Here is a 26933-nt window from a genome sequence, read left to right on the forward strand (position 1 = left end):
AATTTGAAGCTCTGCTTTAATCCCCTCAGCTTTCATGTTTGAAAGTATATCAGAAAAGCTTTTTATTGTATGAAAATGTGTACACAAATCAAGTTGAGAGTGCAGGTTGAATTAAAGTAGAGAATTGAAGATATTTTTGTAGAAAAGGAATACATAATGCTGGAGTAAGGTCTTAGGAAAGGCAAAATAGAAATAAACTTGAGAAATGAACTAGAATGATTGATGTTCATCTGTTGTGCACAAATGATTATAAAGAAGTAATTTCCTTAATTTATATATATTAAAATTTTGTATCCAAGGTCATCGTTGTTGTAGCCATTATATAGTCTGACATATTTGCCTGAGAAAATAGTTTTGATGGTGAGGGCAGACCAGTACAGGTGGAATTATTTGTGCCACTTTCATGCCAGGAAACAGATTAAAGCAAGCAGGCCCGCACTGGGACAAAAACTTCTAGACCGAGCAGCCAACTCCCCCAGGGACCGGGGGGGGGGGGGGGTGTTATGGCGGTTGGCCCCAAACTTCAACGCAAGCCCCACCAACTGAAAAAAGAGCCTCACTCTCACTGACAGACCCTGCCCACCTACTGTTCTTCTGACCACCCCAACTACCACCCCCTGCCACCACTGACAGAACCTCTCCCCCAACCATCGCCCCCGACTTGCAGACCTTTATCACCCCCACTGACAGACCCCCTACCCCAGGCATGTTCAAAGTCTGGCCCGCGGGCCAATTGCGATCCGTGTTTCGGTTTAATATGGCCCCACAGTTAATTTGGCAAAATCTATCTGTTGTGGCCCCCAGTGAATCCCCGAGCGCCGCTCAGGACCCCTGGGATCTCTGTATCTCTCAACGTCGGGGGACTGCACGTACTCAAGTCGGCGTTCTTACAAACACTCGGACATCGTGGGATATGGTGCGTTCCTTCTCCCTGTGCTGCGTCTTTATCACACACAGCCACACAGCCTGCAACTAAAGAGAACCTGCACTTGCCATCTTTATTCAGGACAGGGGACAATAGACATTAGTTTTGCGCATCAAAACCACTGCCTTTGAACCAAACCTAGCCTATGTGCTGCAGTCCAGATCTCAGTTTCACCCTTCACATTAGTGCAGGCAAGCTTTTTTTTCAGTTGAGATGAATAAATTATAAAATCTCAGTTAATGTCAGTTGGTCTAAATCAGTTATAAATATATTTGGACACATCATGTATACTTGGTTTTTGTTAAATACCGTTATTTATGGTATTATTATCGATATTCTGTAAATTATACTGGTGAGAAAAGTTCCGAAGTAGAGAGTCTGTTCAGTTCTTGTGTAAAAACTCAAAAATGTATTTCATAATAAAATAGCAAAATATTACAAGAACAATATCAAAATGTAGAATGTAAAAATAACATCAATAATGTAGTTATATTCTTGAAATTAAGATTGTATATATATATATAAAATCAGATGTGAGTATGTCTAAGTCTGTGTAATTCTGAAGCTAAAGCAGCTTCCTTGAGTGACTGTAGCAGTCTGCCAAATATGCTTTTGTTCCCAACTTTTACTCCTAAAATCTGACCCCTACTTTATCTTTAAAAGGGCTGGTTTAACCTCCCTGGCGGTATGATTATTTCAGATTTTAGGTGCTGAAAGCGGTACAATTATTTTGCACAGAAATTTGGCGTTTTATATTGTAGGCCTGTAATTCTTAGGAATAGTTCACTTAAATCTGTCCAAACAAGAGTCTAGTAGACATCCCGGGTATGATAAAGTTTGAAAAACGAAATAAAAAATTATAATATAATAAATAACTATAAATAATAAAAACACATAATAATATAATAATAATAAAAATTATATAATAATGTAATCAAATCAAAAACACTGAAATTTGCTCAGTTCCAGAATTTTAGCTTTTATTACTTTCAGTGTTTGATGACGGATCTCCCCACAAATCACTATCGCTCAATTCTGCAAGTGATTATAATTTATTATCGCTTTTTTCTAGCTGGTCTAAAACCACTTTTGATGTAAAGAGACAGTTTTGGTTGCTATGGACAATCTCCAGTTTCCAGGCAGAAAGAACAGTTTTATATATATAAAACTGCATGCAGGACACTGGGCAGACCACTAGGGACAAAGGGGATGTGTAGTTATTTGATACAGTACTGTAATCTGTAAGATTACAGTATGCTGTATCTATACTGTGTGTTTCACTTTTGAATTTACCGCCGAACTCCGTCCCCGTGCGTCGCAACGCTCGCAGGGAATGGAGCTCGGCACTGTGAATCGAGCGAGACACAGCGGCTCGCCGATCACAGCGGGGAGACATCGCAGGATCCAGGGGACAAGGTAAGTAACCTCTATATGGATCCTGCGATGCAAGCCCAAGTCTGGCTCGGGGATACCGCTTTTGGTATGTAAAATCCACCCCGAGCCAGACTCGGGAATACCGCCAGGGGGGTTAAAGGTCTTATTTTCCTACAGACTCTTCTTATGAGACCTAGCTTCCCCTCCCCTCAGTGAGTCCTGGCTGTTGAAATACAAGACAAAACAGCTACACTGACATACCATAGGAATCCCTGGAGATTAGCATGAACCATATGTACAACATATACTTATAAAATATAACTTTATCTATCATATATATCAAATAATGTTACATAAATCAGTATGTATATTATATTCAATGAAGGCCAAATGTTCTTATTAATATCCTCATCAAGAAATTTTGTAGTATAAAGAACTTATATTTATATATATATATATATATATATATATATATATATATATATATATATATACACAAAACTCTATCTATCTAAATCTAACTCAAGAAATGTGTAATCTTATCTCATTTCATTTGCCATGGGGAGGGTGAAGGAAACCAGCTCAACCTTAACTACTACCACGTGTTGGCTCTCCATAAGAATGCTTATGGAATTATAACAAAATTTATATTTTCACATAAGTATAAAAGTCTATATATTTCACTTTTCCATATCTAGAAAACATAAATATATACAACTCAATCATACTATAAAGATCTAACCCACTCATTCATTTGTTAATATTGTTATTGATAAATATTAGATTAAGGAAAACTTCTAACAGTGTTATGTTCCTGTTGATAATATTTTTTTAACTTAAAAGTTGACAGACAACCTTTATTACCAATAATATATAATGGACTTTACATTGTTCCTGACATATATTTCAGCTTCTTGGATTTTTTTTTCATCTGGCCTTCAGATATGAAAGGCAGAGTGATTTAACACCTGTTTAGATTTGTCATCCATGTGACAAAATTAAAAGTATGTCATTTGCAATAAACTTTGCATAAAATAGTTGATTTGCATTTAATTTCAATGGTTTGAAGAATGTCAGGCCAAATGGTTGGCCCTCACACATGTTCACTTCATCAAATCTGGACCTCTTTGAAAAAAGTTTGGACACCCCTGTCCTACCCCCTCACATACCACCCCCTCCCTCCACTGACAGATGCCCAACTCTCCCCCCCACTCGATCTTCATGCTACAGCCACTGTGAAATCCTGAATCCCCGGTGTATCCCCACTGTTAATAATGATGACTGTGTCCCCTCTCAGCTGTCAAGGTGCCTGAGCTTGTGTCGTGCTTGTGTCCCCGCCAACCATTCGGCATGTAAGGAGTTAACGAAGTTCAGTTACCTCTTCAGGTGCAGCTCGGTGCTCGGTTTGTTTTGCCTGAATCTGGCGCATGCGTAGATGCTGCAAAGGATACACACTTCACACTACATTTTCCCAAAATCAGGGAGCATTTAAAATTAAGTGGTGGCAGTTGCAAGTTGTTATGTCACACGATAATTGCTCTGTTTATCAAATCTATATTTTCAGTATTCAAATAATTTTTTTCAGTATTTCAAATTCATTTTAGTGCACACAGACACAACAAAATATAAATTTTTTGGAAAAAAAAAAGATGTGTCGAGAACAAACTCGTACACATGAGCTTTGGTCTCTAAAGAGCAATCCACGTTCGGGTTGCACTCCAGAGAGCATTTCACAGGCGGTAAGGCGGCATTATATTGCTTCCCCAATTGCTTTAACGCATTGATTAAGAAAAGAATGTACTCCGCGCCAAATAAAATTGTAAGTAGAAAAATTAAGTGAAAAGTTGCAAGTGAAAAAAAAAAAAAAAATTATATATATATATATATATATAGATATATAGATATATAGATATATATCTATATATATAGATATATAGATATATAGATATATATCTATATATATATATATATATATATAGATATATATCTATATCTATATATATATATAGATATAGATATATATCTATATAAGCTGCTCCCCAAGTTGAGCAAAATTTGATCAATAAGATAAGTTAATATGTAGGGGGCGCTAGTGGTTAATAAAGGGAAAAAAAAGTGAAACAGAAGGGTTTCAGTGAGAAAAACTTTTCATAGGCATAAAAAATAAAAAGTGGAAAATGAAAAATTATATCACACAATAATAAAAAAGTGATAATGATTAAAGTCCCAATAGCTGAGTGAACACAATAAATGGCAGTGAAGAGAAATAGTCTTCCAAGATGTATTGATTCCTCTGTATGAGCAAATGGAAAAATCCTTCACCAAGAATTAAGATACACCTCGCAGTGGTAGATAGATATCTGCTTATCAGGTACAAATGACTCCTTTACTTAAAAAGAGAGTCATTAGCGCTTCTGCAGGATTGTGCCTGCTCACATGAGATGGCTGGGTGCTGGATGGTATAGGCAGAGAACCCTTCTTGCCTCGGTTGTCAGACATGGAATATGTGAAAGACAATAAAATCTTCCATAGTGTATTACAGTTTATTAACCACTTGCTTACTGGGTACTTAAACCCCCCTCCTGTCCAGACCAATTTTCAGCTTTTAGCGCTGTTGCATTTTGAATGACAATTGCGCGGTCATACAACACTGTACCTAAATGAAATTTTTATCATTTTTTCCCCACAAATAGAGCTTTCTTTTGGTGGTATTTGATCACCTCTGCGGTTTTTATTTTTTGTTCAAAAAATTGAAAAAGACCGAATTTAAAAAAAAAATGTTTATTTTTTTTTACATTTTGTTATAAAATTTTGCAAACAGGTAATTTTTCTCCTTCATTGATGTACACTGATGAGGCGGCACTGATGGGCACCAATAGGTGGCAGTGATGGGCACTGATGGGCGTCAGTGATGGGCACTGATGGGTGGCAATAATGGGCAATGATTGTTTATACTGACGGCAGCACTGCTAGTTGGCACTGATTGACACCACTGGTGGGCATTGATAGGTGGCACTTGTGGGCATTGATAGGTGGCACTTGTGGGCATTGATAGGTGGCACTGCTGGGCACTGTGGGCACTGGCAGGTGGCAATGGCAGGTGGCAGATGAAGCATATGTGCCTCCTTCCTCTTCGGGACCAATGTCCCTTTAACAGAAGCCGGTGATCTGCTTTTTTTTCTCCTCACGCTGACAGCCGTTACCAAGCTTTTGTTTACATCATGTGATCAGCTGCCATTGGCTGACAGCTGATCACATGGTAAGGGGCCACGATCGGCCCCTTACTCGGATCTGTGGTCATCCGAGTCTCCGTGACTCGGTGATCACAGCGCACGCACCACGCTGTGGCCCGTGCTGTGGCTCGTGCTGTGGCCGTCATTCGGCTATGGCCTGGACCTCAAGCGGTTAAAAGTAGTAAAAAACAAAGGTAAAGCCAAATGGCTGCTTACATTAAAAAGTGCCTACTCTGCACTGGGGCTGCTCGCTCATCTGGGTAAGAATCGCCATAGGGATGCCGTCATACCTATGAAAAACAACAAAAACTGGAGACCAAGCTCATTTAAAAGAAAGTCCTATAGGGCAGGTCTCGGTGAGGTGGGTAGTGGCCCACGTCATCGAACACTAGACCTGTTAGTATAAACTTAGAAAAGGACCATTCCCTGTATGTGGACCAAAAGCCACCGGGTGGTGATCCTCTGAATACAAAGGCATATATATTCAAAAAAGGTAGGGACAAAGGTCCCAAAAGGTATTCTTCAGAAAGGATACAAAAAGTGTAAAGGACTAATTTAACTTTATTTTATTGTACCAAAACACATAAATACTTGAATAAATACTTGTCTAAATTAATGAAAAAGTTCCCAAATCCCCCCTCCAGACACATTTAATTAAAATTAAGACCAGAAGGTCTTAATGGAACACCGGTATCCATAGCAAATCCAGCCATACACATCAGTCACCCATCTCACACACACGGTTCAGTCTAATTGTTGCATATTCACCGCAGATTGACCTGGTAACTCAATAGAGACAAAAGTCACTGTGATATAGTTGAAATTAAATGTATAGAGAGTTCGTGTGTTCTGCTCAGCAAGTAAATTCCACTCAAACTTGTAAAGCAGCAATGCATATGGATTTCAAAATCGCACAGATTGAAAAGCGCAAGTCATTGGTTGCTATGTAGGTATGGATCACAATTGATTGATCAGGGATAACATCTGTCAAAGGATGTTCAGCAAGTAACTTCCACTCAGACTTGTAAAGCAACGATGCATATGGATTTCAAAATCGCACAGTTTGAAAAGTGCAGGCAATTGGTTGCTATGTAAGTATGGATCACAGTTGTTTAATGAGGGATAACATCGGTCAAAGGAAACAGTAACGGTATTAAGGCAGGGGGTTAACCCAGTACAGCTCACCGTTCTGACGTTTTGATCCGTATGTCTGTATCCCCTGTATTCATACAAATGGACCAGCCGCTCAGCGATAGAAACTCATAAGTCACCGGATATACTCAGTCATTGGAGATATTAGGTGGATCTTTCTTCCATTTGAAAAGACAAAATGGGTAATAGTACTTCACAGACCTTCCTTAGTGTTGCTCCCCGTTGAGTAGTCCCGGTTCATCTTTCAAAGAGTCCTATATATAATGCAGACGCATTATCTATAATGACAAAATATAATTGATAAAGGACTGCATGTATTTAACTGTTAAAAAATGTATATACTAACAACAGGGAAGAAAAAAATGATAATAAATATATATTTATATAAATGATATTAGAGGCTGTTCCTCTATTGGAAATTCAAGGTAAATCAAACAAACTCCAATTACAGAAAAATATATACAATTGGAGATAACGGGGGTATCAGTCATTTGTCAAAAAGCAATTTAAATCACGAGGGCGGTGCCACCAGGTGACGTCACTTGGTGGCTCCACCCCTTACCTATATAAGAACTGTCAAACCGCAAGCCAGGCATTCGGCGGTTTGCCTTTATTAACTGCGGACACATCTTTCACATGGACTGCACCGAGAGTGACAGGGATGTATCCCCCCTCCCTGATGGCATCCTGGTTCAGCACAGCAGTGTCCATGAATCAAAGCTCCTCCCCTCCTCCTTCTCCACTCTGTATACACACACAGGAGGAGGAAGGGGAAGCAGGGACGTGCTGATCTCAGGTCTGTAGAAAGTTTTTATTATGCTCCTATAGATGGATGAGGGAGGGGGAGAGAGTGGCTGGGAAGGAGAACAACTTAGAAAATATGTTGAGTGATCTAGGGGTTAGGAGGATATGTGCTGGGGGGCTTTGGCAGGGGGAAGACATGTTAGAAGAAGTGTGGGTTGGATTTAAAATCTGACAACCCTTCCTAGCACTATCCCTCTCCCTTCCCAAAGCACCCCCAGCACATAATCAACCCCCAGCACACATCCAACCCCCAAGTACATATCCAACCCCCTAAGCACCCCCAGCACATATCCTACCCTCACAGCACATATCCTACCCCCAGCACATATGCTATCTGCAAGCACATATCCTACCCCCCAGCACATATCCAACCCCCCAGCACATATCCAACCCCCTAAGCACCCCCAGCACATATCCTACCCCCCTTGCACTAGCCCTCTCCTCACACAAAGCGCCCCACCAGCACATATCTGACCCCCCGAGTGCCCCCAGCACATATATGACCCCCCTCCAATTGCCCCCAAGCGCCCCCAGCACATATCCAACCCCTCTACCCTCCTAATTGCTCTAGCCCTATCCCTTCCCAAAGCACCCCCCCAGCACATGTGTTACCCCCTTCCCCCCTTACACTAGCCCTCTCCCCACCCAAAGTACCCCCCAGCACATATCTGACCCCCTAAGTACATATCCAACCCCCTAAGCACCCCCCAGCACATATCCTATCCCCCAGCACATATCCAACCCCCCAGCACATATCCGACCCCCTAAGCACCCCCACCACATATCCTACCCCCCAGCACATATCCTACCCCCCTTGCACTAGCCCTCTCCTCACACAAAGCGCCCCACCAGCACATATCTGACCCCCCTGAGTGCCCCCAGCACATATATGACCCCCCTCCAATTGCCCCCAAGCGCCCCAGCACATATCCAACCCCCCTACCCTCCTAATTGCTCTAGCCCTATCCCTTCCCAAAGCACCCCCCAGCACATGTGTTACCCCCTTCCCCCCTTACACTAGCCCTCTCCTCACCCAAAGCACCCCCCAGCACATATCTGACCCCCCCCTGCTAGCGTTAGCCCTCTCCCCAGGACACATTTTCTACATTAAATATTTCTGATCCCTGCATTCCGTGCATAGCACTCAAAATTCAACCACGTGCACTGTTTGCCACAGCGCGCTATAGCGTTACACCCCCCCCCCCCCCAAAATAAAATGCAGACGCTAAAGTGTTCGGGTTTGGCTTGAAGAAAAGGTGGCAACCCTAGCAGGTGTATTGCCACACGATTACTTCTACAAAAAAATTGGCAACCAGGACTAAAAATGTTAACAAGCTCATGGGTGCTATAATGGCAGAAGTAACAAACAACAGAACAAACAGAAGCATTTGACAAAGTGCCACTCGCTGTGTCTTCATCCTCTGACCACCAGAGGGGTGAAAACAAGAGTTTTACCTAATGCAGCAGCATCCGAACATGGTGCGCTCATCATTAGAGGTAATTAAAAAAGATGTTTTTCCCCAACTTTAACTTTGGGGGACTTTTCATATCGATTAGCTTTTTTACACAACTAGACTTAAGGGTTGATTTACTAAATGCAAATAGACTGTGCACTCTTCTAGTGCAGTTGCTCCAGAGCTTAGTAAATGTGCAGAAGCTCTGCTGACTACCTTCATCCAATCATGTGCAAGCAAAAATGCTATTTTTTATTTTCCTTGCACATGATTGGGTATTCTTCACATAGTGAAGCTTTACCTCATTTACTAAGCTCTGGAGCAACTGCGCTTTCATAGGGCACAGTCTATTTGCCTTTAGTAAATCAACCCTATAGTATTAATATCTGTGCCCATCTTTTTTAAGATCCTTGTAATGGAGTAAGAACCATGCTATGATGGTGGCTGCCCCTAGCACTGACAACTATGCTATGCTGGGGGCACCCCACACACAGCACTTAGTTTTGTGAACACTTTAACATATGAGTAACTGTTGAGAAGTGGACAGGGGCCATAAGGCTTTGTTTTTTTCACAAAAATACTTTTTTATGAAAGGTGCATAACTGCCGGTTCACACAGGGGCAACACGACTTGCAGGCTGACTCACAGAGGCGACCTGCACACGACTTCAGCGGTGACTTGCAAAACGACTTCTGTATAGAAGTCAATGCAAGTCGCCTGAAGTCACCCCAAAAATAGTACACAAATCTTTTTCTAAGTCAGAGCAACTTGCGTCGCTCCTATTAGAACGGTTCCGTAGTACAGAACGGGACGCGACTTGTCAGGTGGCTAAGTCGCCTGACAAGTCTCCCGTGTGTGAACCAGGGCTTAGGGTTATGTAATATTACTAGTTTGGATTTAACCACTTCAGCCCCGGAAGAATTTACCCCCTTCCTGACCAGTGCGTTTTTTGCGATTCTGCACTGCGTCACATTAACTGACGCTGCACCCAAACAAAATTGACGTCCTTTTTTTCCCACAAATACAGCTTTCTTTTGGTGGTATTTGATTACCTCTGCGGTTTTTATTTTTTGCACTATAAACAAATAATAGCGACTTTTTTTAAATAAATGCATTATTTTTTACTTTCCCCCCCCCCCAAATTTTTTGTTATCCCTCAGTTTAGGCCGATACGTATTCTACATATTTTTGGTAAAAAAAAATCACAATAAGCGTTTATTGATTGGTTTGTGCAAAAGTTACAGCATCTACAAAATAGGGGATAGTTTTATGGCATTTTTATTAATAATTTTTTTTTTTTTACTAGTAATGGCGGCGATCAGCGATTTTTATTGTGACTGCGACATTGTGGCGGACACATCGGTCATTTTTGATACATTTTTGGGACCATTGTCATTTATACAGCAATCAGTGCTATACAAATGCACTGATTCTTGTGTAAATGACACTGGCAGTGAAGGGGTTAACCACTAGGGGGCAGTGTAGGGGTTAAGTATGTCCTAGGGAGTGTTTCTAACTGTGGGGGGGCGTGGCTACGTGTGACACGTCACTGATCTCTGCTCCCGATCACAGGGAGCAGAGATCAGTGACACTGTCACTAGGCAGAACGGGGAGATGCTTGTATACATTAGCATCTCCCTGTTCTTCCTCTCCGTGAGGTGATCGCAGGTATCCCCGCAGTGATCGAGTACGCGGGACCCGCGACCTGACTCACGGAGCTCCCGGCCGGTGCATGCACGACCCGCCGCCGGCGCGCACGCAATGACACGGCAGGAAATTTAAAGGGACGTGCGGGTACACCCATTTGCCCAGCCGTGCCATTCTGCCGACGTACATCGGCGTGCGCCGGTTGGGAACCGGTTAATTAGTGTTTAGTAGAATTCTTTTTGAGCCCAGGTTGACACTGACAGCCATTTCATTCCCGCATGTCAGTCCCGACTTCAGGGGCGATTTCAGAGACATCTGTGTGGGTTGCTGCACAGATTTTAATGGAAATCACACGCTGAAGTCACCAAAAGTAGTACAGAAACTACTTTTGGGAATTGGTGCGGCTCCACAAATGCGGCATTTCACCGATTCGGATGGTGTCATTGCAGACAATTGCCGCCGATTTGGCATGCGATTTGACATGTCAAATCGCATGCCAAATCGCTCCAATGTGAACCAGGACTTAGACTGTGTCTCTTAGAAAACAGCTAAATACACAGCTGAAATACATATCAAAAGAGCATGTTCAATTCTGCTCAGTCAGATTCATGGACTTCGCTACTACATTGCTTAACCAGGCAGGTGACACCTCTCTACTTCCCGCCTGCCATAGATTATCCAATGTACAGTTGGCTTACACAGGAAGACGGAAAACTGAAAAAGAAAATCATAGTCATCCCGGCTTTGTAGTGTGGCAGGTTTGTTTGAGTCACAAGACTGGCTGAACGGAACTACTGTTTCTTTGGTAGATAAAATGGCTCACTTATTTGTACTGTGGTGTGAAAAAGTATTCACACCCCCTTTTCACATTTTGTTATGTTACAACCAAAAACGTAAATGTATTTTATTGGGATTTTATGTGATAGACCAAAACAAAGTGACACATAATTGTGAAGTGGAAGGAAAATGATAAATGGTTTTCTACATTTTTTACAAATAAATATCTGAAAAGTGTGGCGTGCATTTGTATTCAGTCCCCTTTACTCTGATACCCCTTACTAAAATCTAGTGGAACCAATCACCTTCAGAAATCACCTAATTACTAAATAGAGTCTACCTGTGTGTAATTTGATCTCAGTATGAATACAGCTGTTCTGTGAAGCCCTTAAAGGTTTGTTAGAGAACCTTAGTAAACAAGCGGCATCATGAAGGCCAAGGAACACACCAGACAGGTCAGGGATAAAGCTGTGGAGAAGTTTAAAGCAAGGTTAGGTTCTAAAAAAATATCCTAAGCTTTGAACATCTCACGGAGCACTGTTCAATCCACCATCTGAAAATGGAAAGAGTATGGCACAACTGCAAACCTACCAAGACATGGCCGTCCACCTAAACAGACAGGCCGGACAAGGAGAGCATTCATCAGAGAAGCACCCAAGAGGCCCATGGTAACCCTGGAGGAGCTGCAGAGATCCACAGCTCAGGTGGAAGAATCTGTCCACAGGACAACTATTGGTCGTGCACTCCACAAATCTGGCCTTTATGGAAGAGTGACAAGGAGAAGACAATTTTTGAAAGAAAGCCATAAAAAGTCCCATTTGCAGTTTGCGAGAAGCCATGTGGGGGACACAGCAAACATGTGGAAGAAGGTGCTCTGGTCAGATGAGAACAAAATTGAACTTTATGGCCTAAAAGAAAAACGCTATGTGTGGCGGAAAGCTAACACTGCACACACCATCCAGGTGGCAACCTCATGTTGTGGGGATGCTTTTCTTCAGTAGGGACAGAGAAGCTGTTGATGGAAAGATGGATAGAGCCAAATACAGGGCAATCTTAGGAGAAAACCTGTTAGAATCTGCAAAAGACTTGAGACTGGGGCAGAGGTTCATCTTCCAGCAGGACAACGACCCTAAACATACAGCCAGAGCTACAAAGGAATGATTTAGATCACATCATATTCATGTGTTAGAATGGCCCAGTCAAAGTCCAGACCTAAATCCAATTTAAAATCTATGGCGAGACTAAAATTGCTGTTCACAGACGCTCTCCATCCAATCTGACAGAGCTTGAGCTATTTTGCAAAGAAGAATGGGCAAAAATTGTAATCTCTAGATGTGCAAAGTTGGTACAGACATACCTAAAAAGAGCTGTAATTGCAGCGAATGGTGGTTCTACAATGTATTGACTCAGGGGGGCTGAATACAAATGCACGCCTCACTTTTCACATATTTATTTATAAAACATTTTGAAAACCATTTAATATTTTCCTTCTATTTTACAATTATGTGCCACTTTGTGTTGGTCTACCACATAAAATCCCAATAAAATACATTTACGTTTTTGGTTGTAAAATGACAAAATGTGGAAAATTTGAAGGGGTATAAATACTTTTTTAAGGCACTGTATTTCAATTAAATATTTAACTGTTTTCTTGCAGAATTGGGCTAAGCTGAGGGGCAATCACTTGGTGACCTTCCTATCTAAATTGCAAGAGTCAAACTGTTTTGTGCAGGCTATAAATTCCCTTTGACTATTCAATATATAAAATGATTGTTTCGTCTTCAGATAAATTGCCTTGTAATATATGAATCAGTGCAATTCTAGTTATTACATTTGATAAAGACTTGTTCTGTGCTGTAATACTGATTGCCTCTTCTCTAATAACATTGAGATCTCTGAAATGATTCTAATTAGTATGTAACTGGAGTTTTAATCTCTCCTTTAAGTAACTGAGCATAATTGGCAGAGCAGTTTACATCACTCACTGCCATGTTCAAAGATGAAAGTGTTGTGCAGTAAATTAATTTCTGGGAACAGTAATCAGAGTTCTGCACTGCGCATCCCAATTACCAATGAGGATCAATTGTACTCTTATATCAAACATTGATAAGTAAAGCCATTGTAATTTGGGTAACCCAGTGTAAAGGATGATGTCTACCAGCATAGTTTGGCTATGTTTCATTCAGCATAGTGGGCTCCTAAACACACAAAACAGACACATAATAAATACTGTTTATTAGTTGAAATTTGATTGTCTCACTGCTCTAACAGTATCAAAATGATCAAATATGTGGCAATTGTGTTTAGAGGCATCAAATGCCTGACAAAGAGCCCCTGCATGACCTCGAAAAGTTCTGCTAACACGGTTTGAGATGTGATTGCGTCAATAAACATTTGGACTATTGATTACCAATTTATGGTTTGCTGGTGACATATATTTCCATCAAGACAAAGCAGACAAAGGACAGTCTAGTCATCGATGTCCGTATCGAGCTTCCAGCCCAATATTATTTGTCCAAGCGGGGGTAACAAAAGAAAAACTCCTCCTATGCAGGGATATATCCAAAAGAACACAAAACCATATTTTGGCCACCCAGCCAGCTGTATACTTAGTGCCTCTCACCCTCAGATAAGAATTTACTGCTATAAAGAAGCAGGTAAAAATACTGATTTAGTGCCGGTTCACACCAGAATGCAGTGCTGGAAAGCTGCAGGTGGCATTGTAATGTTAATGGAACCTCAAACACAGAGCGCAACCACGTGTGTTTGCTTGCACCACTTTGCATGGTACCGCAGTACCATGCGATTTGGAGTGGTATGTATTTAAAAGTAGTGCAAGCACTACTTTTTCCGCAATCTGGGGATATTTGAAGCCCATTCAAGTGCATGGGCAACCCGGCTTGTTCCTAAGCGTGGATGTTTACCACTTTCTTATACATTCAAGTGAATGGGCTGCAAAATCGCACTGCATGAGAACATGCAGGAAACGCATAGGAATGCGGCACGCATTTCTGTGTGAACCGGACCTAAGAGTGGTGGCCAGTGAACCCACCCTCTCTTTCCCTGGACAGAAATGTATTTTATTTTAATACTGCTGTCGCTAGAACCTTTGTTTATATAAAACCCCAAAGCCTTAGTACTAAGTGTACTCCATCCATTTTTTGCCTGTGAAATATGTTTTTCACAGTACCTATAGACATGAGATGACGGTCACCCCATTCTGCTTGTTGGAGCATAAAGAGCATTCATCCATTGCTAGCCCCCCTCAGGAATTCAGTGCCTACAGCATCCTCTCTACAACTCCCTACAACCCCCCAACACCCTTCTCCACTCCATTCACATAAACCTATAGGATTTGATGAGGTAACCCAAATATTTATGGAGCTTAAGATTTTTTGTCATTTGCAAGTACAACTTCCCTTTTAATCGTTTACTGGTCTTTGGTTGGACTTTATGGGATTTTTTCACCTGCTAACAACTTAAAGCTCTTGGTGACCTTTAGTAGGGAAAGCTGGCTCATCCTGAATACAGGCAGTCCACGGGTTACGAAACAAAACAACAAGTTCTGTAGGTTAATTCCTAAGTTACATTTGCATGTAAGTTGAAACAGGTAAATTTTTATTTTTTTTAGGTACAACTCCAGCCATTGATGCTAGCTACTGGGAGAGTTATTGTTGCTGGGAAGGTCTATTTATGCTGGAGGGTGGGGGGGGGGTCAATTGCTGATAGGAGAGATCTACTGTTGAGGGAGGGGTCTATTGATGCTGGCTACTGGGAACTATTGTTGTTGGGGTGGGATCTATTGTAACTCGGGGGGGGGGGTCTATTGTTGGGAGGGATCTATGGTTGCTGGCTGCAGAGAACCTATTTTACTGCCACAGCAAGATGGCCGCCCAGCAGTTTCCAGGACCAACGTGACATCATGCTGCCTCCATTCTTAAATATGAGTCATATGTAACGCAGATGTTTGTAACTCAGGGGCTGCCTGTATACAGAAGCTCTCCATTTACCCACTTCATTCATAATGTACAAACTAGTGTTGCACCAACACTGGTACAGGTATCGGTATTGGTGCTAACATTAGGCATTTGCACAAGTACTTGTACTTGTGCAAATGCTCAGATACTAAAACCAATACTTTCAGACCCAGTTCACATATGTGCTGGCCAGTTTGCAGTCCGATTTCAAAGCCTGGTCTGGTGTGATTTTGTTCAGGTGATTCCAATGCAAACTGTAGTGTATGAGATTAGAAATCGCACCTGAACCAGACTGAAATTGCACAGGAGTCTTTTTCAAATCGCACTGCGACCCACCCGCACATACACTATATGGTGAAAAGTATTGAGACACCTGCCTTTACACGCACATGAACTTTAATGGCATCCCAGTTTTCGTCTGTAGGTTTTATTATTGAGTTGGCCCACACTTTGCAGTTATAACAGCTTCAACTCTTCTGTGAAGGCTGTCCACAAGGTTTATCAGTGTGTTTATGGAAAGGTTTGCCCATTCTTACAGAAGCGCATTTGTGAGGCTAGGCACTGATTTTGGACAAGAAGTCCTGTCTCGCAGTCTCCACTCTAATTCATCCCAAAGGTGTTCTATCAGGTTGAGGTCAGGACTCTGTGCAGGCCAGTCAAATTCCCCCACCCCAACTCTTTCAACTATTTCTTTATGGGCCTTGCTTTGTGCTCTGGTCCAAATCATTTGGTAGAGGGGGGATTATGGCGTGGGGTTCTTTTCAGGAGTTGGGCTTGGTCCCTTAGTTCCAGTGAAGGTAACTCTTAAGACGTCAGCATACCAAGACATTTTGGACAATTTCATGCTCCTAACTTTGTGGGAACAGTTTGGGGATGGCCCCTTCCTGTTCCAACATGACTGCGCACCAGTGCACAAAGCAAGCCATAAACACATGGATGAGCGAGTTCGGTAATTGGTATTGGCGAGTACTTGAGAAAAAGTATCGGTACTCAATCTTAAAAAACTGGTATTGGTGTATACCTAGTACAAACCTGTGCATACATCTATAGACAGAAAGACAGCACTTTTGCCTTACCTGAGTGCACACCCAATAGGGAAAACATTGACCTGAGATGCTATGTTTCACAAAATCTGCAAGATGTTTGTAATAATAGAGTAAATGGGGTATTATAGGAATTAGGTAGAGCAGCCAATGTATGGTCTTTGGTGAGTATTGTAATGTTAGAGTACATTTATTGAATTCTCCTTACACGATGGGTAGGTGGAAAGGTCGATTATTGAGTCCAATTACTGTCATTTTACCTATGCCCCATTTGACCTGTATGCATATTTGAACTTGTTTCTGATAAATATTTACAAATCAAAAAAGAAAGCTATATCCTTTTTTGTTATCGAGTATGACAATACCAACTTATTGTACATCTTGCATTTCCTCAGCAAATTTAAAATTTACAAAATTTAATTAATTGACTTTGTTTTCTTTTATCACATAATATGAACTGCAGAGAGCTGTCATCAAATCCCAGGGCCCGCTGATTAAAAGAAGGATATAGCCCCATGGTCCTGCATATTTAGATGACATTGGTGGCAAGCAAGCTGTTTTGGCTGACATTATAAGGTTATATTACTGAGAGCTGACAGTTTTAATATATTTTGGAAAGAAAAAAACAGTTTCCATAAATTTCAGGCATCAATAAACCATTCATTGTGAAATATATGCATGATAAATATGAAGAAAGCAGGCTGGGATGAATCTGAAGATTATAAGATTTAACAGAGTTGCATTATGACAAAGCTCAAACTTCTTTATGAATAATGTTTTTTTCTATTATTTGAATAAAGTCATTGCATAAAACGTATAGATATTATCTACTTGGTGGTGCATGCTAAGTACAGTGCCTTGCAAAAGTATTCACCCCCTTGGCATTTTTCGTGTTGTGTTGCCTCACAACCTGGAATTAACATGGATTGTTTGAGGATTTGCATCATTTAATTTACAGAACATGCCCACAACTTTGAAGATTTTTTTTTTTTTAACCGTGAAGCAAACAACAAATAGGACAAAATAGAAAAAGTCAATGTGCATAACTTTTCACCCCCCTAAAGTCAATACTTTGTAGAGCCACCTTTTGCAGCTATCACAGCTCCAAGTCGCTTTGGATAAGTCTCTATGAGCTTGCCACATCTTACCACTGAAATTTTTGCCCAGTCCTCCTTGCAAAACTGCTCCAGCTCCTTCAAGTTGGATGGTTTGTGCTTGTGAACAGCAATCTTTAAGTCTGACCACAGATTTTTTATTGGATTGAGGTCTGGGCTTTGACTAGGCCATTCCACCACATTTACATGTTTCCCCTTAAACCACTCAAGTGTTGCTTTAGCAGTGTGTATGGGGTCATTGTCCTGCTGGAAGGTGAACCTCCATCCTAGCCTCAAATCACACACAGAGTGGTACAGGTTTTGCTCAAGAATATCCCTGTATTTAGCACCATCCATCTTTCCCTCAACTCTGACCAGTTTCCCAGTCCCGACTGCTGAAAAACTTCCCCACAGCATGATGCTGCCACCACCATGTTTCACTGTAGAGATGGTGTTCTTTAGGTGATGTGATGTGTTGGGTTTGTGCCAGACATAGCGTTTTCTTTGATGGCCAAAAAGTTCAATTTTAGTCTCATCAGACCAGAGCACCTTCCTCCTTACATTAATGGCTTTCTTCTGGCCACTCTGCCATAAAGCCCAACTCTATGGAGCGTACAGCTTATTTTCACCCTATGTACAGATACTCCAGTCTCTGCTGTGGAATTCTGCAGCTCCTCCAGGGTTACCATAGGTCTCTGTGCTGCCTCTCTGATTAACCTCCTTGCCCAGTCCATGAGTTTTAGTGTGCGGCCTTCTCTTGGCAGGTTTGCTGTTGTGCCATGTTCTTTACATTTGGTTATGATAGATTTGATGGTGCTCCTAGGGATCATCAAAGATTTGGATATTTTTTTATAACCTAACCCTGACTTGTACTTCTCAACAACATTGTCCATTACTTGTTTGGAGAGTTCCTTGGTCTTCATGACAGTGTTTGGTTAGTGGTGCCTCTTGCTTAGGTATTGCAGCCTCTGGGGCCTTTTAAAAAGGTGTGTATATGTAATGAAAGATCATGTTACACTTAGATTGCACACAGGTGGACATCATTTCACTAATTATGTGACTTCTGAAGGTAATTGGTTGCACCAGAGCTTTTTATGGGCTTCATAACAAAGGGGGTGAATATATACGCACAAGCCAATTATCATTTTTTTATTTCTGAAAAATAGTTTTATGTATATATTTTTCAAATTTTTACTCCACCAACTTAGACTATTGTGTTCTGATCTATCACATATAATTCAGATTAAATAAACATTGAACTAAAGGCTGTAATGTAACAAAATAGGTAAAAAGCCAAGGGGGTGAATACTTTTTCAAGGCACTGTATATATAAACCCAAGAACAAAAATGTAATACAGTGTATATTGCAGCTTACGAATTATGAAGATGTGGTGGCTGCATTCTTCTTCTTTTTTTTTTAAACTAAGAACACTTTTTGCTGGTATACAAAAATGCTCGTTGATCCTGCCATAAATCTAGTGTCCTTGTATCTTTCTCAAACAATGTTATCAGTCTTCTCAGATATATTCACCTCATCCTATGCAATAGCGATGAGAGGAGAAGGCTCACAACACTGGTCCCCTATAGATAAACTACAGTGAAAGTTGTCACCCTAAGACAGGAAATGTATTACTCCCAGAACCACTAAATGAAAGTAAAGTAAAAAAAAAGCCTAAGAAAGAAAGCTAATGCAGTTGGTAAACTGCAATATATAACATTTTTATTTAGGGTATAGATATGCTTTTTAACTCCAAAGAGGTGTTCAGAACCACTAAAGTTGTATACTGTATTAACTAAAAATCATGAAAGCGTTCATAATATCTTTAATCTAAATACCTAAAATCTTCTTTCATGATAAAGACATTTTTTTTGGTAGTTTTGTATAGAGTATAGAATGGATAAAAACAACTAGTTTTTTTTAGAGAAAAAAAAAAACCTTCACTGTGGACACAAGAAATGAGAAGAAATATCCATAAATTGAGGGAAAGAAAATCTGAAACTATCGTAGACTGGTTTGACTCTGAACATGTGACTTTTGTTCTCTTATAGGACTTCGGAATTATGTTTCTTCACCATCTTGCAACAATATTTCTTATTACGTTCTCTTATGTCAACAATATGGTACGAGTGGGTACCCTAGTGATGTGCCTTCATGACATGGCTGATGTTCTCCTAGAGGTAAGAGAAACCAAATGGTGTGATTAGAATTAGCCATCCATAATCATGTTAGCAAGTCCTAGCTTTTTACTACATTTAAAATAATGGAAATATTTATAGAACAAGCTACAATGCTAAAACTAAGCCTGAAGTGCTAAAACTCAGGCCTGAAGAAGATCATAAAGGACTATATGAACTGTGGCCCTAAATGTGAGGATTAAAATTAAATATTAAACTTGAGGTGATTGTAGCCTTATTAGTGCAATTGTGACAGAGAAAATTGAGTACTGTCCATGATACTTTTTTTATTTGCACTAACATATAATTTTTCATGGACCAGCTCTCGGGGTGTGTCCCCTTCTTCAAAGGGACAGTACTGATTCACAAATGTAACATTTTGGATGGTATGTTAAGCAACATTTAAAGCATGCGAACAATAATTTGTTCAATGTTCACTCTTACCTTTCAGTGGCATTGCATGGCTTTGTAGTGACTTGGAAAAATTATTTTCACTGGTGGTGCACTTTTGTCCTGATGGGCCTCAAACGTATGGGAACTGCCTTGTGCAGGCTTTCAAAGTTCCAAAAGACGTCAAACTCTTTAAAATATACAGCATCGAAACTTATGCGGTTGCACGTTTGGCAAACATATGCGTCCTGCAATTTCAGTCAAATGAAAAGATCGTTATTTTAAGTAAATGTAACTTAATTTGGAAATGCACATACCTTAAAAGTTTTGTCTAAATTAATCAATATTATACATTATTTTTGTAAATGTAAAAGGTGTGTGTTTATCCTCATGACACATCTCAGGAAGCACCCTCATGGCTAACAGAGGACAGAATTAGAAATAGACTTGGAAAACTTAACATTAATAAGTCACTGGGACCGATGGCTTGCACCCGAGGGTCCTGAGGGAACTCAGTCAAGTAATTGCCAGACCATTGTTCCTAATTTTTACTGACAGTCTACTGACTGGAATGGTACCAGCTGATTGGAGAAAAGCCAATGTAGCACCAATATTTAAAAAAGGGCCAAAATACATCCCTGGGAATTACAGACCAGTTAGCCTAACATCAATAGTATGCAAGCTCTTGGAGGGGATGATAAGGGATTATATACAAGATTTTAGTATTGAAAACGGTATCATTAGCAGTAATCAGCATGGATTCATGAAGAATCGTTCTTGCCAAACAAATCTACTAACCTTCTACGAGGAGGTGAGCTGCCATCTAGATATAGGAAGGCCCGTAGACGTGGTGTATCTGGATTTTGCAAAAGCACTTGACACAGTTCCCCATAAACGTTTACTATACAAAGTAAGGTCCCTTGGCATAGACCATAGGGTGAGTACATGGATTGAAAACTGGCTACAAGGGCGAGTTCAGAGGGTGGTGATAAACGGGGAGTACTCAGAATGGTCAGGGGTGGGTAGTGGGGTCCCCCAGGGTTCTGTGCTGGGACCAATCCTATTTAATTTGTTCATAAACGACCTAGAGCAGGGATATGCAATTAGCGGACCTCCAGCTGTTCCAGTACTACAAGTCCCATGAGGCATAGCAAGACTCTGACAGCCACAAGCATGACACCCAGAGGCAGAGGCATGATGGGACTTGTAGTTTTTCAACAGCTGGAGGTCCGCTAATTGCATATCCCTGACCTAGAGGATGGGGTAAACAGCTCAATCTCTGTATTTGCGGACAATACTAAGCTAAGCAGGGCGATAACTTCTCCGCGGGAGAGAACCTCCGGGGGAATCAAGGATGAGAAAGGACCTTGGGGTTCTAGTAGATGTTAGGCTCAGTAATGGCATGCAATGCCAAGCTGCTGCTAACAAAGCAAACAGAATATTGGCATGCATTAAAAAGGGGATTAACTCAAGAGATAAAGTGATAATTCTCCCACTCTACAAGACTCTGGTCCGGCCTCACCTGGAGTATGCTGTCCAGTTCTGGGCCCCAGACATCAGGAAGGATGTGCTGGAAATGTAGCAAGTACAGAGAAGAGCAACAAAACTAATAAAAGGACAGGAGGATATTCATTATGAAGAAAGGTTACGAGCACTGAACTTATTCTCTCTTGAGAAGAGACGCTTGAGCGGGGATATGATTTCAATTTACAAATAGGGATACAACTTTTCCACGGAAGGGAGTTTAATAAGACATGTGGCCACTCATTAAAATTAGAATAAAAGAGGTTTAGCCTTAAACTGCGTAGAGGGTTCTTTACTGTAATGCCCTGTACACACGGTCGGACATTGATCGGACATTCCGACAACAAAATCCATGGATTTTTTCCGACGGATGTTGGCTCAAACTCATCTTGCATACACACGGTCACACAAAGTTGTCGGAAAATCTGATCGTTCTGTACACGGTGACGTAAAACACGTACGTTGGGACTATAAATGGGGCAGTAGCCAATAGCTTTCGTCTCTTAAGTTATTCTGAGCATGCGTGGCACTTTGTGCGTCGGATTTGTGTACACACGATTGGAATTTCCGACAACGGATTTTGTTGTCGGAAAATTTTATAGCAAGCTCTCAAACTTTGTGTGTCGGAAATTCCGATGGAAAATGTGTGATGGAGCCCACACATGGTCGGAATTTCCGACAACAAGGTCCTATCACACATTTTCCGTAGGAAAATCCGACCTTGTGTACGGGACATTAGAGTGGCATGGATGTGGAATTCCCTTCCACAGGCGGTGGTCTCAGCGGGGAGCATCGATAGTTTCAAAAAACTATTAGATAAGCACCTGAACGACCACAACATACAGGGATATACAATGTAATACTGGCATAAAATCAACCTCACCTACTATGTAACTATGTGTTTTAAGAACTAATTAAAATGAACTAAGGTATTTAGAATATCAAAGTAAATTAATTAACATTTATTTTTATGTTGAAAATTATGAAATTTTTATGTGAAAATTACAAGCCAACAGAATCATTTTTATCAGTGTGATATTGAAAGCAGTAAACCATGCATGAGACAGAGACACTCAGGAACTGGTTTGCCCTGCACTTTTATTCAGCAAGGCAGCAAACAAACATAGTCTCAGTGCAGGAGGGCTTTGTACAGCTAGTCAGTAGTAAAAAAAAAAACAAAACAGAAAACATCTGCTTCCCTAATAGATTCCCCAATACAAACAGGCAGGGCCGCTGATAAGGCAGCACAGCCAGCCCTCGTGTACTGGGCCTAAGTTCCATAAGTTCAAAAGGGGGGCCTGGGCACCCGCCAAGCAGGAGCCCAGCTGTACTACCTTATTGGTGAGTACACCCCTCACATTTTTGTAAATATTTTATTATATCTTTTCATGTGACAACACTGAAGAAATTACACTTTGCTATAATGTAAGGTAGTGAGTGTACAACTTGTATAACAGTGTAAATTTTCCGTCCCCTCAAAATCACTCAACACACAGCCATTAATGTCTAAATTGCTGGCAACAAAATTGAGTACACCCCTAAGATGGCCTAGGCTATAGGGAGATTGCCAAGACCCTGAAACTGAGCTGCAGCACGGTGGCCAAGACTATACAGCAGTTTAACAGGACAGGTTACACTCAGAACCGGCCTCGTCACGGTCGACCAAAGATGTTGAGTGCAGGTGCTCAGCGTCATATCCATAGGTTGTCTTTGGGAAACAGACATATGAGTGCTGCCAGTATTGCTGCAGAGGTTGAAGGGTTTGGGGGTCAGCCTGTCAGTGCTCAGACCATATGCTACACACTGCATCAAATTGATCTGCATGGCTGTCATCCAAGAAGGAAGCCTCTTCTAAAGATGATGCACAAGAAAGCCCGCAAACAGTTTGCTGAAGACAAGCAGACTAAGTACATGGATTACTGGAACCTGGCACTGGGGAGCTACAGTTCATTGAGGGAACCATGAATGCTAACATGTACTGTGACATACTGAAGCAGAGCATGATCCCTTCCCTTCTGAGACTGGGTCGCTGGGCAGTATCCCAACATAACGACCCCAAACACACCTCCAAGACGACCACTACCTTGCTATAGAAGCTGAGGGTAAAGGTGATGGACTGGCCAAGCATGTCTCCAGACCTAAACTCTATTGAGCATCTGTGGGGCATCCTCAAATGGAAGGTGGAGGAGCGCAAGGTCTCTAACATCCACCAGCTCCATGATGTTGTCATGGAGGAGTGGAAGAGGACTCCAGTGGCAATCTGTGAAGCTCTGGTGAACTCCATGCCCAAGAGAGTTAAGGCACTGCTGGAAAATAATGGTAGCCACACAACATATTGACACTTTGGGTCCGATTTGGACATTTTCACTTAGGGGTGTACTCACTTATGTTGCCAGTGGCTTAGACATTAATGGATGTGTGTTGAGTTTTTTTGCGGTGACAGCAAATTTACACTGTTATACAAGCTGAACACTCACTACTTTACATTGTAGCAAAGTGTCATTTCTTCAGTGTTGTCACATGAAAAGATAGAATAAAATATTTACAAAAATGTGAGGGATGCACTCACTTTTGTGAGATACTGTGTGTATATATATATATATATATATATATATATATATATAATCTATCAGTTATATCTACGTACTGTATATATCGACAGAGAAAATAAGTCATGAAATGTATTACCTTGTCATATTCCAAGTGAAAATACAATAAGCAAGCCGCTATCACTTTGGCTTTCAAACATTCCTGGCACTTTAATAAATTTCTCTTGATCCTATAATCCTACTCTGAACAAAAGTCAAACAGTATCTAGGCAATGTCTCAAGGCTGGAGTGTCTGTTTTAATTTCTTCTACAAAAACAATTTAAAGGGTGAGAATAAAAGAAATCACCAGTTGTTAATAACAGGCTGGAGCTGTCAGTCAGTTTGCAGTAACGTCAATTTTTTATATTTTTTTTCTCTCTTCCAGGCAGCAAAAATGGCAAATTACTCCAAATGTCAAAAACTGTGTGACCTCCTATTTGTCGTGTTTGCTCTGGTGTTCGTAATTGCTAGACTTGGTGTTTTCCCTTTATGGTAAGTAGTCATGACATTGAAGAAAATGACTTATGTTATGCAGTGATAATGATATCCTAAGCTTCGTTGATGACAGCCTGCCATTAGAAGGCTTTTATTGGGTTGATTTGATTTCATACATTTCTTTAATCCATTGATCATTCCATACTCCATGCTTCAAAATATTTTTGCTGAAGGAAGATTTACTAAAGGATGATGACGCAGCTGTCACCTACTTAGCCATTAAGTCAGAAACTATATCAAGTCAGAAACTATATTGGTGCATGGCACTTTCATACTTAATAGTTCTGTAATGTCAGTTATTACTTTTTTTAGTTAGTGCATATTCTGCTTAGGATTTATCTGTGTTATTATTGTAGAGTTTAACTAAAAATATTTTTTTATCCAATTACCACGTTATGTAGAAATTGCGCCTACCATGTAAGGTTCAGTTGGTTGTATTTTTCTCCCAGGCCAAAGATTCCCAGTTCTCTGTTTCTGAGTCAATTTCTGAAATATACTATACATTCAAACTATGAAATCAAGAGAAAGTCAGGGCTCTTGATCTACAAACTCAAAAATGACTGTAGTACTTGGGACGGTGTAATTTCCATTATTTTTTTTAACGACTATATATATATATATATATATATATATATATATATATATATATATATATATATATATATATATATATATATATATATATATATATATATATAGTACATATATAATTTAAAAGAATGCAGAATAAATCTAAGAACAAAAATGTATACCATTGCAGCTTACCTTTCCTTAAAGTGTTACTAAAGTCATTTTTTTGAAAAATTAAAATAACAAATACGTTATACTCAACATACTCAACCCCAGTTCTCCTCTTCTCTGGTTTCCCAGCAGTGATCCTGGTTCCTCCTCTTCATTGTTTATCTCCATAGCAAGCCACTTGCTGTAAGAGCACAGAGTGCCTGCTCACTGCTGAGCTGTGTGTCTATGGAGCCGTGTTCCATGGACTTACACGGTGGGACTTAGCCCCCCACACTTCCTCCACACTACATTTGATTGACATCAGCAGGAGCCAATGGCTCCTGCTGCTGCTGCTCGAGTGTTGTGTGAAGAGGAAGAGAGGGGAGAATAGATGCAGTTGTACACAGCACTGGATCTCTTCTCCCCTCTCTTTCCCTTCACACAGAGAAAGGGGGGCAAAGAAATAGAAAAAGTTCTTTACCTTAATGCAAGGAATGCATTAAGGTGTAAAAAATGTTTTTAACTTTAGTATTACTTTAAGTGTGCTGGCAGCAATAGTTTTCTTTTTTCAGACTTGTTTCCTTTATTTTAACTGTGAAATTTGGTGTGTGGGGATGGAGTGTTAAATGTAGTCAAACCTCTAGAAGGTACCTTCCCTAAAATTGAACTATATTAACCAATGGAAAGTATGGGGCTGTAAATGTAAGTTCTATGGTATATTAAATGCAGACAGCAAAGATATGTAAAAATATAACAATTTTATTAGATATTACATAGGTTAAAAAACCATATTCATGAGTTCAGCAGCCATATAGATATCAACCAGATCCTAAGGCCAAGATAGATATCTATATGGCTGCTGAACTCATGAATATGGTTTTAAAATGAGTTTTTTATGTAATATCTAATAAAATTGTTATATTTTTACATATCTTTGCTGTCTGCATTTAATATACCATCGAACGTACATTTACAGCCCCATACTATCCATTGGTTTTGTATTCTTTATTTTAACTGGGTGATCATACCATTAACTCACTCCCTGCCCTAGAGTGCCAACTGTTTTGAGTAATGTTGTCATCCTAGGGGAGGGAGTGGGTTAAGACATAACACTGGGACTGATTTACTAAAACTATAGTGTCAGCTCTACATAGAAACCAATCAGCTTCCAGGTTTTATTGTCACAGCTTAATTGAACAGGCTGAAGTTAGAAGCTGATTGGCTACCATGCACAGCTGCACCATTTTTCGCACTCTCCAGGTTTAGTAAATCAACCCCACTACGTTAGGACCATATACGGGGCCGTTTTTAAAGCAGGGCAAAAAAGGCAGCTGCCCTGGGCCCCATCACTTGTTGTGGGGCCCAAAGAAGCTGCCTCATACTTGCAAACTATTCTAGTTTAAATTCCCTTGTCCCTTAAAGCTTTAGTCCTGTGCTGTGTCCCGATATCTAAGTGTGAATTTCTGTTACTAATGCTGCCCAGCTCTGCCCTATTGTCATATACAGATGACTCACCTGCAGACCCTGTGTTTACATGTAAATAACCGGCATTAACATGTA

General features: G+C 40.6%; 1 protein-coding gene and 1 long non-coding RNA gene across 3 annotated transcripts in view; one reads left to right on the forward strand and one right to left on the reverse strand.

Annotated features, from left to right (window-relative positions):
- CERS6 (ceramide synthase 6) overlaps positions 1-26933 on the forward strand; it is a 344416-nt gene that overhangs the window by 255855 nt on the left and 61628 nt on the right. For both annotated transcript variants that reach the window (XM_073633995.1, XM_073633994.1), the window contains exons 7-8: positions 19530-19658; positions 24544-24650. In XM_073633995.1, the coding sequence (XP_073490096.1) occupies positions 19530-19658; positions 24544-24650 (236 nt within the window). The remainder of the gene's footprint in view (positions 1-19529; positions 19659-24543; positions 24651-26933) is intronic.
- The window catches only part of LOC141147029 (uncharacterized), a 47684-nt gene continuing 37708 nt past the window's right edge, over positions 16958-26933 (reverse strand). Inside the window, exons 3-4 of the long non-coding RNA XR_012245006.1 lie at positions 20100-20293; positions 16958-19652 (exon numbers count right to left, since the gene is read on the reverse strand). This is a non-coding gene — a long non-coding RNA (uncharacterized lncRNA). The remainder of the gene's footprint in view (positions 19653-20099; positions 20294-26933) is intronic.

Source organism: Aquarana catesbeiana, linkage group LG06 (assembly GCF_042186555.1).
Source record: "Aquarana catesbeiana isolate 2022-GZ linkage group LG06, ASM4218655v1, whole genome shotgun sequence".
NCBI lineage: Eukaryota > Metazoa > Chordata > Amphibia > Anura > Ranidae > Aquarana > Aquarana catesbeiana.